Consider the following 15,928-nt stretch of genomic DNA (forward strand, 5'->3'; position numbering starts at 1 on the left):
GCATCAACTATAACTTATGTAGCTTTATAATTATATTTATTTTGTCTGGTTTATCCAAAGCCCTAGTTTATGCAACATCATTATATTTATGTTATTGTCTGTATTATTATTATTATTATTATTAGAGGGTTAAACATTTGTTTTTCTGATACACCTGGGATGATCTTTCAATGAATGTGTGTGATTATTGGACTATTATATTCTTATCTTCTAGACCCCTTCGGACATCAGTCAGATGGAGTTGGATCAGGCCAACAAAAGGTTCAGCATGTCTCAACCAGAGCTCGACACCTTTGATACATTCGACATCCCCTCTCCTCCCCCTGTGGCCACAAACCACTCAGAATCATATTTTACTTTCCAAAACCAACCGCAGTCATCAGTTTCAAGTATTTTTGACGTACATAAGGAACCACAAAAAGTACCGATTGCTAGCATCCCTGAGATAGATAATCTGGGCTCATTGGAGGAAAAAGAGAATATTCCTTTTCATTATAACTCCAATCTATCGGCCCCTCAGACTCTAACAGAAACCACCTCTGATGTCGAAAACCAAACTGTACCTAGCCAACTAGCTAGCCAGCCCCCAAGCTTGGATCACAAAGCTGTCGCTGGTAACCCCACAAGCAACGACATGAGTGACAATGATATTCTGCAGCAGTCCAACACAAAAACAGAAATCCCTTTCACTGAATCCCCCGGAGTTACATTACCACATAATCAACCTGATGCCCCTGACATAGCTTTAACGCAACACGGCACACACTCCCTAGCAAGTGTTGATGCAGCAATTACCGACTCAATCCCCGTTCCTCACCCTAAATACTCAAATCTAGTCACAGATTGTACTTCTATCCACCAAGAAGTCTCAATTTCTGGATCTGAGAAATTTACTCCTGAAACTGCCACGAGTGTAACCACAACTTCAGCTGTTTGCAGGGAAAAAAGTTCTCAGCCTGTCAGTGAATATGCCGTCTATGGGGCACTGTATGACTCACTTTTCCCCCAGAGTTTTACCTCGGAGATATTGTCGTCCCTCTCAAACCCTCCACCTAAGGTCCATACCGAGATTATTCATCTTAACACCAAATCGAAGCCGGTAGTGGTAAAAACGCTTAATGAATATCACACAGAAACTAATGATATTAACCACAGATATCCACATTCCTCTCTCAGTTCAGGTTCTTCACCAGTTAACTTTCCTTACACAGATATGACCCACCTACTTTTAGAAGTGAAATCAGACAGTTTTAGCCCTGTTCAAGACAATGCCAGTTCAGTCCCCAAGGTTGAGTGCTCTGCCCCTCCCATTTCTGAATGTGTAACATCCCAAGTGGCAGACACTCAGGTTACTGCCTCCAAACAGAGAGTGATCCTAGTGAAACAGTTAGTCGAGGACGAAGCCATCACCGGTCCTGTCAGTCCCGTGCCTGAAAAGATGAGCTCAGCAAAGCGCCTTGAGATAAGAATTGAAACAAGAGAGACTTTTTTTGCTCCTTCTGGAACGACAGATGGCTCTGAAGGGCCTTTAAGTCCTGCATACCTGAGCGTGGGATCAGATGAAGGTAGTGTCATGGAGATCTACTACAGTGCTGAAGAGGACAACGCAGAAGAGAGCGGGGAAGAAGAAATGTACACGATGGATGAAAGGGGAGAAATGTCAATGGTAGATGGGGGGACAGAGGCTGAGTTTCAACAGCAAGAGGAGATTGCAGAAAGATGGATAAGAAAGAGAGATGAGGGAGAATTTCGGGGGGTGATTGTTAAAGTGCAAAATGAGGTAGGCATGATAGGCAATGAAGAAAGGAAAGAGGATGTCGAAAGCCAAAGTGTAGTGGAGAAAAAAGTGGCAGGTCAGAGGCCTCAGGTTCAAGTGCAGGACACTGAAACATCTATGTTTCTTGTAAGCAGTGATGCAAGGAGTCAGGAGAACGGAGTAGCAACCAAAGTGTTGCCACAGGTGAAAGAAGAGGGGGAGGGGGAGGAGGAGCGAGAGAAGGAGTTACTGGCCACACCGGTTCAGCAGGTGAAAACACTGATGGTATGCAACTTTGCTCCACCCTCCACTGAGCTGCATGGACAGGGGGAGGGGTCCAGGGGAAACTGGACTGAGGAATTGGAGAAAGAAGACCACTCTAATGGGGACACCCAACTCCCGAGCGAGGTGATACAGTATCTGACTCATAAAGGCATCATGAACTCTGTGCTTGTAAATGCTGATTCCAGTATCACAAGAGAGGAAGACATGTTCACACCCAGATTGAGAGAGGCCGAAGAGCTAGTTTCACTGACTGGGGTGGCACACAAAATAGTTGAAGTGAGCAAAGAAAGCATAGAAAGCAGCAGTGTCACTACAGCAAATGCAGTCACAGATACGCCTGCTAGGGTGGAGGTTGTCTCAGGTAGTTTGACTCGCAGTGCTGAGCTGCAATCAGATGCCACGGAGGTTGAACACAATAGGGTCCTAAAGAGTAGTGAGTGGGTAGATACAATTACTCAGAGCACATACAGAACCAGGACAGTGCAAGAACAGGTGGCAGTCGAGTTGTCAGCCCCTAACGTAGACGCACAACGTCCTGCTGCAGAGACACCGATACATACATCAGAGAGATACGGGCATCCGGAAGAAGTGCAACCCGACCTGAATCAGGGGTAAGTGGAGAGCCTTATCATCTTTCAAGAAGGTTGAGTACATGTGTGCCGTCTGGGTTTAAAGCCAAACATATATGAAGTATGTGAAATAACATGATATTTCCTTGGGTAATTGACTGCTTACAGTTTTGAAATTTATTCTAAAAGGCAAAAACAGAGAGTTGTTTTAAAGGTGATTGCTGTCATTAAGGAAATTGTTGCCCTATAGCTTCTGCGCTGGAATGTTGTACATGTAGCGTAAATGGGGGTGTTAAAAACATAAGCAAGCGTTGATTTCATCTTGTGTGTAAATCAATATACTTGTTCAACGAGATACACCTTGAGTAACTTCACCGGTTGTCATCAGATAAGGCCTTGAAATGTACCATGCATCAACTTTTCCAGTGATTTAAAAAAAAAAAAAATTCAGAAGTGGATGAACGGTCCTGTTTACCAACATAGCTGAACACATAGCTGTGAGATAACACAGGAGCACTGTTGCATTCCTCCAGGTCAGTGCCTTTAATGATTGACTGACTAATCTATGAAGCATCTACAGTCAACAGATCACCTGTCATCATCTACAAAGTTACTCCGTTTGTACAACTGAGAGACATCACTCAGTTAGTTCACTGTGAGTAATGTTAGCACACAAAGTACAATACAAAATATATTCTTCACAGTTCAATAGACTCCTTTTTTTTTTAAACAAAACTTTAAAGAGAAGTGGTAGTAAATCAGGCCAATGGAGAGAAGGACCCCCCTCATTCAAGGCTCAGGACTAACTTCTGACCCCTCCTGAAAAACAACTGTAGTTATTTACATAAAAACGCAAAATGCCGATGATGAATGAATGAAAATAAATTGTTGTATTAGTTTTTTCAGATATTTGTTTGCAGGACAACTCATAGAGTTTGTATGAGTTAAACAGATCATAATTACATCTCTATTTTCTCTTTTATATTGAAGGCATTTCTTTCAAACAACTGTATTTATTCAGTTTTCTCGAACAAATTAATTCTATAAGGTTACATTTAAACATCTTTTAATGTTTTAATACATCATTTTTTTTACTGATTAGAGTCTCAACGTTTTGTTATGTCACATAACGCAACACGTCAGTGGTTAGCAAGGAGCAGGACAATGCGGCCAACCAACTGCTTACAGCTAAAAGCTAACGTTGACTAGATTTTCTCACTTTCCAATTTCAACATGAATTTGTAGTTAACAATGTAGCAGCATTATCATTGCCCTTTGCGCAGAACCCTGGGCCTTGAGCTCGGGTTATCTATGCCTGGAAGCAGGCTGTGGTAAATGATTCTTTACTTTACACTCCCAAAGCATACAATGCATTAAATATACTTCCTTTAAAGACCACATTTGTAGAGGATCAGGAGGGAAATCATCATAAATTAAAATACTACACTCAAAAAACACACATAATGCCTTCAGATCCATTACATCAACTGTCATAAAACATACTAGAGTGAATTATAATAAAAGATAAGTGTCTTTCGGGATTTTGATCAATTTACTAAACTAACTAAACACACTTCAAGAAAATCACTTTGATAAATGTTTCCATATAATTGTGGACCTGAAGAGTTGAGCAGTCCATACAAACAGATGTTGTCACTGTTTTCAGCAGTATCACCTGCCTTTAACTGCCCAGCCTCTCCCTGCAGTCACCCTTAGGTTGACACAATCAGAATAGTAGGTTAACTCGCCAAGCCCGATCGTAGGGTATAAGAAGGAGTATCACAGGAGAAGTGCCACACATTACTCACAGGTTTACCTTTTATGTAATCAAGTTTTGGCATCCCCACAATGTTTAATCAATTTGTCCTTTTGATCAAGAATTTGACTCCACAGGAAACTATGTGACACAGTCAAACAGGCAGAGCAGGACTGGAGCTGTGATGTTTTATCTTGTGCTATTTTGTTTTGGTTTGCATTGTTCAAAACAGTTGCAAGCAGATACCACAGCTTCCTTTTTCAGACAGAAGGTTTCTGAGATAGATGAGATTCCTGAGCAATGTGTGGCACATGATGACAGGTGCAGATTTACTGTTTTCAGCGACAGTTCATTACGTAAACCTCCAAGCCGCAAAGAAAAACTTTAATCTTCTACCCTCTATGTACAATGTAAAGGGATTTAGTGGCTTAATAATATCAATACACCTTATTTGTGTAGCACCTTTCATACACAAAGTGCTCCATAATAAAAGGGATAAACACAATTGAACATTAAAACAAAGAAAAATGCTTTACATTGAGATAGTTTTGAGTAATAACTCAAAAGGTACCTATGTGTCTGAGGCCAGAAGTAAACACAGATCCCTCCCAACAAGCTGCACCATAGTTTTGCATTTACAAATCACAAGATGGCAGCAAAGACGTCTTTTACTTGAGTGGAAGGCTGAAACCAACACTTGCCAAAACCAACACAGAAATAGGACTAGGCTCTTTGCAATGCAGTGGTAAGAAAAGTGCATTCATTGTATACATAGTAGAGCTACCCCTATTTTCTGCCTTTTTTGTTCATGAATTTAAAAAAAATGTATATGCAAAATAGTTGTCTGCTTCGGAAAACAAGTACGTCTTGGGTTTAACTGTAAATACAAATGAAATATAGAAGATACATTGTGGTCAATAGTGTAAGAATATAAATTAAACACAGAAGAAGTTGTTGCTGCTCTTCTCAACACAGAGCGTGTGTCTGTATTTCATTTTCCATAACCTGCCAACCAACTCCCACACTTAAAACAACACAGCCTCTGGTGAGCACACATGTTGATGCTTAATGAAAGATGAGGCATTCTGCCAGCCCCATTGCTCTAACAGGGCTCCTGTAGTGTTGTCATGAGGAGAAACACCAGGCATCCAAACAAGACATATTGTGACCCTATAATCCAAGGTGTTGATTGAAGATATAGATACTGATCTTAAGAATTGTAATCTAGCAGATTACATTCTTGGGTGTTTTCTTTCTATAGAAACACATGAGTGTGAAGATGCTTCTGCCAGCATAAGATCTAAAGCCAGTTGAGCCACTTGTTGGTGTTTAGTCAGAATTCTGCCACTGAGGTTTGTCCTTTGTTTTCCTTGCAAGTGTGACAGACTGGCTTTTGTCTGACAGCTTCCTTGAACATAATTTGTAGAATGACAAACTCGTGGAGAATGATCAGTGTTGTAAATCATCCTGTTACAAAATACATCTTCTGAAAATCCTGGCTCTTGACACTTGGCCCCACAGACTGAAGTTTTACGCCTACGATCTGTACAAGTAACTTCTTAGAGGCTTTCTTTCCTACTGTTTGACAATTGATAGGTCAACAGAAAAGAGTGGTGTCATTTGACCACTTCCCACTGATATAAAATCTAGACTATATGTATTTCATATGGTCAGGAAAAAACAATTTCTAACTTATTACTACTATGATGCTGACTGCGTAGGCAATTATTAAAATCCACACATTTGCGGAAAATTACATTTGTTTCAATTACTCTGTAAATTAAATGTTGAAGAGTACCAAGTTAATATTTGATACTTTGGGGAAATGACAATAACAAGTTCCCACCTTGTCTTGCTATTTTGTATGAAGGAAGAAAAAAAAAAATCCCAGTTTGGGATAAATTTCAAGGTTTCAAGTATATAGTATTCCTGATTCTGAATTGGCTTAAATGCCAGTTTTTTATTAACAGCATTTCAGTAAACAGTGCTCTTGTTCTTGTGTAGAATATTTTGAAGACAATTGCAGCAGAACCAGAGATAGTGTTTTATTTATATCTCAGATTCTTCTTCCTTAAAGTAACCTGGTGCCTACAAAACCCACAATGCAACACAGTTTTAATGGGACAGCAAGCAGAATAACTAATGGGGCAATACAAGTCCCCATATCTCTAGATTTTATTTATTTTTAATATATAGTCTTCAGCTCAAACTGATGCTGACTCATGTGACTTCACTTGAGGCAGCTACTGTGCAGTTCGTTATATGACTGTCTGGACGCGACATCCTATGCTAAGGATTCATGTTTTACGAGGAGACATACAAACTCCATTAAACACAGGGCAGCAGACATCACTTGTGAATAATGGTTGCAGTTACCTTTAACACAGTGATTGATGATCCCTCAACACTAACCATTCCTCCTTGAGCTTATTAAAGCTGCTGGACTTGCCTGTTGATTGACAGCTATGGAAGACAGAAGATGGAAATTAATCACGCTTCTTTATACTCAGTAGACTATTCTTAAATCCCCTAAAAATATGTAAAGAGAAGAAGGGCAAGACAAACACACATGCTCTTTTGCCACTCATAGATTTATTGAGGGAAATCCTATTTTCAGACATGCAAACTCAAGCAGATATAAAAAGTTTGTTTTCATCCTGTAACTATGGAAGGAAACCCATTGCATTCACGTTTCTGCATGCTTGATTTCATCTTTGCACATAACTTCAGCTGGCAACCATTCAAAATCAAAAATGTTAAAGACTCCACCCGAGATATACTTTGTCTAGTTTTTGTTTTGCAGCAATGTTTCAATGTGCAAAAGAGTTAAATATCCTAAGCATCTAGCTGTACCTTTTTGGTATGCACATTTTTCCACCAGTCTTGACAGCGATGCTAGTATTTTTTATGACCTGGTTGGGTAATTGCAACCCCAGCCAACCAAGGTCATTGCAGCTTGAGTGATCCCATCACAAGTCTCTTGTTTACCATTGTTTTGCATGTTTGACTACAGTTTGTACGGTGACTCCCCTTTTAGAGATAATAGAGCAGTTTTTTGAGAATGTTAATCAGTACAGAAAGAGCAGTATGCACTGTTAAGAGGAGTTTAGTTTTGTAACTCTTTGATCCTCGGTTTTGCATAGCTGTGTGTGAAAAAGAATTCAAATATAATGCTCAAACATAATTGCATGTTATGCCTTCCTTTCATGTGCAACTCTCATTCCCCTAGTGTCCTTATACTACACATGGACTCGGAGTCCCTGTTGAGGCTGATACATGTTACAGTGCATATCAGTGCATAGAATTCCAATTATGGGTGTGTCTGTTAAGGCTTAACACATAATGTTCCTGGACATTCAACTTTATATACTAATGTTCCTATCTATCTGACTCCTTGAGGAATTTAGTAAGGTGTGACATATAGTTATGAGCATGAAAGAAGCAAAGTCTATGAAGACATTCTGTATTAACGCCAGAATGTGCAGGTCCCCTCTGGGATAGGTGTGGTTCTGTGGTTACAGCAGAAATGTACTCCACATGTCCCAGGAGCAAAATGTATCCACCTGGGGGATTGAGGGGGCTAGGGTTTCTACTGGGGAAGACGCCATTATTCAAAATCCTTGTCTCCATTTTTCTCAGTTTTAAACCTTATATTATTTGTTGGATTGAAATCAATTTACTCCATTGCACTTCTGAAAAAAAATGTCAGTGTGGTTTTTCTATTTTTATCAAGGAGGATTTTTAAACAATAAAGAACAGCTAACTTTGGTCTAGAATGAGCCAATTAACCATGGAAAGATTAGTACACTGAGTTGTGTATTTAAGTGTGTATTTGTTATTTAGATTCAGTGATTCCTTGTTAATGTCAAGGTTAATTTGATTGTAAACAGCATCTATTTTAGACCTCTAGAACCATTTAGCTGGATCTGCAGAACCCCCCCAGAAATACAGAGACTACGGAAAAACCCAAATGTGTTGCACACAATGATTCTATCATGATTAAAATTCCTCAACACTTGTGGGCATTCCTGTTGCTCTTCATGTATTTCTTAATATTTTTATGACATTTTAATGTGAAACAATTTACTACCTCTGTTCCTTTTCTGTTAGAGTGCTGAAATGCCTGCCTCAAATGTGGCAATACAATACCAAAATACCTGTATAATTGTGACCTTTTTAATTCTCTTGACCTTTGTATAATCCACCCTGTGCATGGTGAGAGTTAGTCACAATGTGCATGATTTGTGTAGTATTGCAACCTTTTTGACCTTTACCACAGTCTGTGAGAACAGCACAAAACTATTATTATAACATAAGGTCAAATGATTCACTGGGCTTAATTCAGGTTTACTCCTTGACTTGTGAAAGCTTTTTGACATTTAATTAACAATTCTCATGTTGATTAAGTATTTACTATTGTCTTGTCGTGCAATTATGTGAAGCGTGCATACACTTGCAAGACTCCAAATATCAATACAAACCGCAATTTTCACAACTTATACAATAAGATTTCAGGGCTTTCACAATGGCATGAATAAGTCCTAGCTTCCCTTTTTATTCCGGTTAGAAAGGTTTGCAAAAACATGTTTGATCATCAGAACATTTAAAGTGCTTGGAAACAAGACTCGTACATATCATTAACAAAATCGTCTTTTTAACTTTATGCCATGTAAATACCTGTAAATACACAGCATGCCAACCACTCTTATTATCAAGCCTCTATAAAACTGAACCACACAATTACTGAATGTAGCAGAAAAAGACGCACATTACTGACATTGCTAAATAGTTTGTTTACCACTGTTGATATACTATAAATATAGTGTTGACTTTGAGCAACCCTGAATTGTCAGCTGACAGTTTTTTGCTTATGTGCAGACGATCCTCCCATCATGAACTTATTGTTAGTTAAAATGCAGTTAGTTTTAGTGTCCTAAAACTAACTGCATTTTAGAAACTCATTTTGTTTCTACAAGAAATTCAAATTCTTCAAAAATGAAATGTCAGGATGTGGAGATAGCAATCTAGTGCACCAGGTTTGGCAAAAGCCTTTGGTTAATTTTATTTGACATTGCATGCAAATGAAAATAATGAAAGTTGCTTTGTATAATTTGCATTGTTTGCATTGCATGACCACCACTCCCTGAAGGCACTGCAGCTTCTGCTACACTGTTGACCAGTTACTATCACACTCTCTTGCTGTTTATTCTGTGTTTCTCATCTTTGTCCTTTTTTTCTTTATCCATCCAGATCCCTAACAGTAGCTTCAGGAGTCTTTGTTTTAGAGAATCAGCTGGCTAAAGTCGAAAAGGAATCTGTGGGCGAAATGAGCTCAGGCTACAGCAGCCTGAACACCAAACTTTCGTTAAAGAAGACCTCTCTCCCTGAAGAGGATGATACCAAATATCGTTACCGTAAAGTGTCTCTGATCACTGAGGCCACTGAGGATAGCAAGGACACAGTTGACTCCAGCAAAACAAGCACCACTTTCACTGATCCAAACGGAACAGACATGGGCTCGGAGTACAGATGGAGGAACAAATTTGATGGGGTTTCTCAGTACACACCGTACACAAGAGAGGATTCCTCCTATTCTGATCCTCTGAGTGACAGAATGTCAAGCTCCTACTCAAGTATCTACTCCTCCTCTGATCTCCCAGAGGCTGCAGCATACAAACACCTGAGCGACACCTCCCCATCCCTCTCTTTAGAGGAGCGGTATGGCAGCAGACTGACTGACAGGAGCAAAATATATCAGAGCTATGAAAGCGAGCCAGCAGAGGCACCAAAGGATGAGTGGAGGAGGAGTTTAGTGGAGCAGGAGGAGCCTGCTGCACCTGCCATGGAGAGGCAGGGAGAGGCAGAGGCAGAGTCAGAGAGGATAAAGTCAGGCTGGGACTCACAGCAGCTACCTTCATCCGGCTTCACGTCAACACAACAATCCAGCGAGGACACCTTCGACAATTTCCAAGACAAAGGCGACGACTCATCCCGCTTTACTGGAGTGTTCAAGGCAACACTCGTGGAGCTGGTTTCCGAACCTGCAGCTCGCCCCTCCACTCCCCCTGCCTCCCCAGACCAAGACTCCCCTTACCAGTTGGACATGGATAGCCTGGTGGATACCCTGAAGAACATGGGACCTGCCTTAAGACCCAGGAACATGGGACTTCGTGGGCCTCCTCCGGTTCTCGTCTCCTCCCTGCCACCAATCGTTGAGGATACTCCCAGCCACAACAACTTTGACATCCCTGACTCCATTGGCAGCCCCACAAAAAAGATTGCGGCAATAGGCAACCCTGCAGAGTCCCTCAAAGGGATGTACACTCTGCCCGCTGACCTGGGACTGAAGAGGAACATCGCCCGAGACACTCGCTCACCACTGGAACTATTAAAACAGAGCCAGCAGGTAGAGTAAATTCAGACAATGTAAATGCAAAAATTGCAATATAAATCAGGGTTAGACTGTTGGCAGTTTTTTAACCTTGCATCTTATTGTGTGTAGCATGAAATTCTACATCTAGGCTCATGACATTCCAATGCTATTTATATAAATATATTAAGCTGGTAGAAATGGTTTAATGGCTGTTTTCAAGTTCATTAAATGGTAAAAAAGAACCTGATATTTTTCAGTTATTCATCAGTGTTTTTTCTGATGTAACAGGTGTCCTGTTTTGTTGTGTTTTGGAACTTTGTCGAATCAACCCTTTAACTTGCTTTACTCACCTTTAGGAGCAGCAGCAGCCTGGATCCAACATCTTGAACTTGCCCCTGAGAGCATCTGCTACCAACAGTTTAGTAATGAGAACATCCTTTGACTCTTCCTCTGAGAATTAAAATCCCCAGTGCTCAATGGAAATGACTTTCATTCAGCTTCCAGCATTGGCTCACGTCTAGAAAACAGTGTCATCTTTAAAAACCATAGGTCAGCATCCATAGATCAGACCATGGAAAACGGAAAGGCCCATCGCCCGCTTTTCCGCACTGGCTCGCTACCTGAAACAGGGCTTTCAAACAATAGCATCAGTGTGGGACACAAGGACCTTGGTGAACCGGGAACAGAAGCAACGGGGTCTCGCTTCGAGCGCCTCTCCTTTCTTTTGAACTCCTCATCGAGCTCCTTGTCCAGGGCCGAAGACACCAACAGTCGTATGAGTCTGCCCCCAATGCTGGGCATCGGTTCACCAACCTCCAGCAACAGTCCCACCCGCCTCCTAAGCCCCACTGGCTCCATAGACCTCCAGAGGCCTTACAACACCACAAACCCCACCTTATCCATGTTCAGCCAGACACCGGGGATGAGTGTAGGTACTGGGGCACTGGGGAATCCGATTCTGCAGAGGAGCTTCAGTAATGATGGCGGCATTGGGGGCTACCAGACCAGGCAACAAATGGAGCCTGAGAAGATCTTAGCCTCAAAATACAGGGCCTTTCCTGATGCCTATGTGAGTATTCCTAATAGTAATAAAATAATAAAGTCTTACTTGGTGTTTTTGCTTAAAAGACATATACATTCGGTGCAGGGATAACTTATCATTGTAGGCTAAGTAAGCAGAAATTTGCATCACGTTTCTTTCAGAAGGATCAACTTCATTTGTTAACACCAGTCGAAAAATGTGGAAGTATATTAGCAACCCTATGATGTCTGTTGGAACAGAGTCGTGCATTTTTATACAACCCCAGGCAAAGGTTAGTTGGAGAATGCTGTAAAAGAAGCAGTTATGTTCGTCTGACATCATTCTTCATACTTCCAAAAATGTCCACGCACCCTATGCAAATTCAGTGCATCTGCAAAATTGAAGGTTGTGTGTGGCTTAATATGGTAGCTTAATCTACAGTAACAACATTCGAAAGAAGATCTTCTACACATAAGTCTGCTTTTGTATGATGCCTGTCTTTTATTATGTTGGCTCTGAGCCATCACCCCAGATCTGTTTTAACTCTGGGTTGTGAAAAAGAAAAGTAGCATGCCAGGTTATAATAGGTGAGAGGGATGACTTCAAATGTAGGTTGTTATGCACACAGGAAAAAACACTCTTCATGTGGCTTCAGATACTGCATCATGAAACATTAATAGAGCTCTTTAAATGTGTATAGCAATTGGAAATGGCTGGTTCCAGTAAAACCTAGTGCATCAGTAGTGTGAAAATACTCCTTAAAAAAATAAAAGTGCATTAGACCAAAACTGTTAACCCCCACCTGTCAGGGACATGCACTCCCCACGAAGAAACAGAAAAAGGGTGTGTATGCGGTCTTGTGCTCATGCATGTATGCACTCGCTCTCCGATGCACCCATTCAGTTGAAGTGCTTAACTGATTAGGACAAGTCATTAAATGTGAAAGAACATATTCTCACAATTGTGTGTACACACACTCTCTCTACTTGTGTTTCTACCTATAGGTTCTTCCTATTTCACACCTCAAACTGTTTATCTCACACCCTAATACTAACCCGTATATTAAATCATAAATGTATTATGCCAACAGTGACAAGCAGGAAAACCATATCCCAACATTGTGCTTTTTAATGACTGTTCCCTTCAAAATATCCTTTGTTGATCTACCATGCATACCACGTGTACAGTCATTTCTGTCCGTGCAATAACAAAAAAGTATCAGCTGGATACTAGGGATGTAAGTACTCATTGCTCTACAGCTATCCTGTCTCGTTGTAATACAAATGTTTGCACATGATGTTTGTTCATGTTCATACAATACATAGTTGGCCTGGGCTGCAGCAGTCGTATGATTGGGGCAGCTCTTTTTTCCTGGCTAAAGCATGCAGCCGGACCACAGCTCATATTACGGACTAATGCTTTAGAGAGGGGGCCCTCTGAAAACTGTACAGGGAAATATTTCTGCAGTAGAACAAGCATTTCAGATGTTACTACAGAAGCAGCAAAGTATACGTAGTCACCTAGCACTAGTTTGTTTGATCTGGATGTCAATCCACTAGTAGTAAACCTAAAGCGGCCCTTTAACTTGTTTTACTGCTAGTGATAATGCTAATAATGTACTATAATGTAGAAGTATAGAATTCGGTTTTATACAATATTACATATAGCTCTGCAAACGAAAGTCTAAAGTACTATGTAGTGATACTTAAGGGATCCAGACAATGAACCGGCTTCTATCAGTTTAAGTAATGTGTTAGTGTCCTGTTATGCAGTGGCTGGGAACAGGGATATATTTTACAGCTGCATCCTGCTTGGGCTACGTCAATTAAGAATAAGAAGACATTTTTAAAAACTATGGTATTGAACCAACTACTAGAGAAAGGGAATTTGGAACAGGTGCCTTTTTTAATGGCACCTGTTCCAAAATGCAACACGCTGCAGGATGAGTGTTTATCTCGTTTTGTCAAGCACATGCTTTAAACTCCTCAATGCATGTAAACCATCAGCTGGTGGGTCTGAGGCCTCTAAATCATTCTATTCCTGCAGAACATTGTCTGCTTCCTAATTTTTTATCTCCACTGGGCCATCCACTCATTCAAGTTATCTGTCGGATCCTGCAGAGACACTGCCACACCTCGTCTTTTGTTTTCATACACATATCTCTCTTCTTGTTTTCTTGACATTTGATTGAATAAAGTTGACAGGGAGAAATGTGAAGTTGGCAGGGTGAGAGAAGATGACACAGATGATTTGTTTCCTCCTATTAGTGTTCATTTGCACTGATCGTCAGTTTCGTTGCACATGTTTGTGCATCTTCTTTTATTATGTTATTTGCTGAAACGGCACATTCCACCATGCGGTTATTAATTTTATGGGAGAGCAGATCGTGTGCCATGTTGCTGGGAGTGAAAGGCTCGAGAGGGGAAAAATGTGTGTTGTAGGTTATATTTTAGATATACTAATGCATTAAAGCAGCAGTAAACAATGAACTCCAAATGAATGATGCCAAGGTTTTTTTATCTTGTTTTTAGCCACATAGTGTAATAATAATAATAATAATAATAATAATGTTTTTATATAACACGTTGCTTTAAAATGCAAAGAACAGAATCATTTGTTTAACTGATTCTCCATGTAGAGACTAGATGGATTATTTTGGTACAAAATGCAAACAATAGACAACCAACAAATTCTTGGACTTAACTTTGTAAAGCACTTGCTGGTTGAAAGGTGCTATATAAATAAACTTGCCTTTATAGATTATTATAACAAAATAAATTACAATCACTTAATTTGTCAGGCCAACTTAAATCCTTCCACCCTTAGACTTTAAGTCCCGGTGGCCTTTTCCGATGGTTGTCAGATGAGTAAAGCAATAATCCCTCTAAGAAGCATGACTGTTCCTCAAATTATCTGTAAAGAAAACCTGTGAGACCGACTCAAGTGTCGTAGTCAGACAGGTTATGATACGACAACTACTCCTCCATTGTCTCAGAGTTTGTCACTCAGCTGTAAAGATAACGTTTTTCTACTCAAAAACATGAACAAATACATTGAACTTGAGTCTTTGTTGATTATGTAAAACTATAAGAAATGGGAAAACATTTTCTCTAAATATTCGCTTTGAGAAAATGTCTTTATATACAAGTTTTTAGTTGATAATGGTGTCTTGAATCTCTGCCTTTAATAATCTTTGGTTGAACACTTATTCCTCGTTTTATGTCAAGCACGATACAAGTGGAACTAATATATTTAGTTTGAAATAAGAGATCACCATCTGCTAAGCATTTAATCATCTTGGCTCAAAATGCAAGATCCATTGGAGGGAATTGACAGATGAAAGGGAGGAGATGTTTTAATTAGGCTTTATGGTTGGAAACGTTTGTTTTGTTGTATATTTGTGAAAAGTGAATAACTTCTTTTATTCACTAGGTCAATAAGAACAAGTACCATTCATCCCCTCACCTTGCTTAAACTGAAAATGTAAAAAGTTTAGGAAAAAAAATCAGTTTGGTTATTTTTCCTCAGAATGCATTTAATTAAAATGGTGTCTAAAGTAAATTAGGGTAAGGTAGGACAGTAATGGGCCTGTTGAAATGAGGGCTTGTGTAGGAGGATCCGCTTTGGTCTGTAACCTGATCCAGATCATACCCTGTTTCCTACTGGGCTTCCAGAGAGTGGAGGCTAAGTGATACCTGAGACCAAACACTGCTCTCCCTGAACATTTTGTTTGATAATTGCATGGCTCTCATCTGCAACAGCAATCCAAGTTGCACAATCAAACACCTTAAACATTCAAGCAGCATAGCAGCACAGATTAAACTGCCCTTAAATGCATGCACACACACACACACACACACACACACACACACACACACACACACACACACACACACACACACACACACACACACACACACACACACACACACACACACACACACACACTCACTCAATCCTTGTGTCATTTCAGATCTCTTGTTAGCAATAGGAGTAGTACTAGAGTGTCCGGTTTATAGTTACCAGGGAGGAATGTTAAGTATTCACATCTGTCATGGAGGTGCCTATTTTGTCATGGAGCATGTCCTCTGTCCTCTTTCTGCCTCCCCGGCACCACCAGAAGGTGTTAAACAGAGTGACTTAAACATAAAAATATGTATGGATTGTC

At 40.2% G+C, this 15,928-nt stretch overlaps 2 protein-coding genes across 2 annotated transcripts in view; both read left to right on the forward strand.

Annotated features, from left to right (window-relative positions):
- LOC134875129 (uncharacterized) overlaps positions 1-11,321 on the forward strand; it is a 22,698-nt gene extending 11,377 nt beyond the window's left edge. The window contains exons 4-6 of the mRNA XM_063899562.1: positions 215-2,652; positions 9,617-10,772; positions 11,096-11,321. Of these exons, the coding sequence (XP_063755632.1) occupies positions 215-2,652; positions 9,617-10,772; positions 11,096-11,200 (3,699 nt within the window). The 3' untranslated portion in view covers positions 11,201-11,321. The remainder of the gene's footprint in view (positions 1-214; positions 2,653-9,616; positions 10,773-11,095) is intronic.
- Positions 11,109-15,928, forward strand: part of LOC134875130 (beta/gamma crystallin domain-containing protein 2-like) — a 19,888-nt gene continuing 15,068 nt past the window's right edge. Inside the window, exon 1 of the mRNA XM_063899563.1 lies at positions 11,109-11,808. Coding sequence (XP_063755633.1) covers positions 11,311-11,808 — 498 coding nt within the window. The 5' untranslated portion in view covers positions 11,109-11,310. The remainder of the gene's footprint in view (positions 11,809-15,928) is intronic.

Source organism: Eleginops maclovinus, chromosome 13, assembly GCF_036324505.1.
Source record: "Eleginops maclovinus isolate JMC-PN-2008 ecotype Puerto Natales chromosome 13, JC_Emac_rtc_rv5, whole genome shotgun sequence".
Lineage (NCBI taxonomy): Eukaryota > Metazoa > Chordata > Actinopteri > Perciformes > Eleginopidae > Eleginops > Eleginops maclovinus.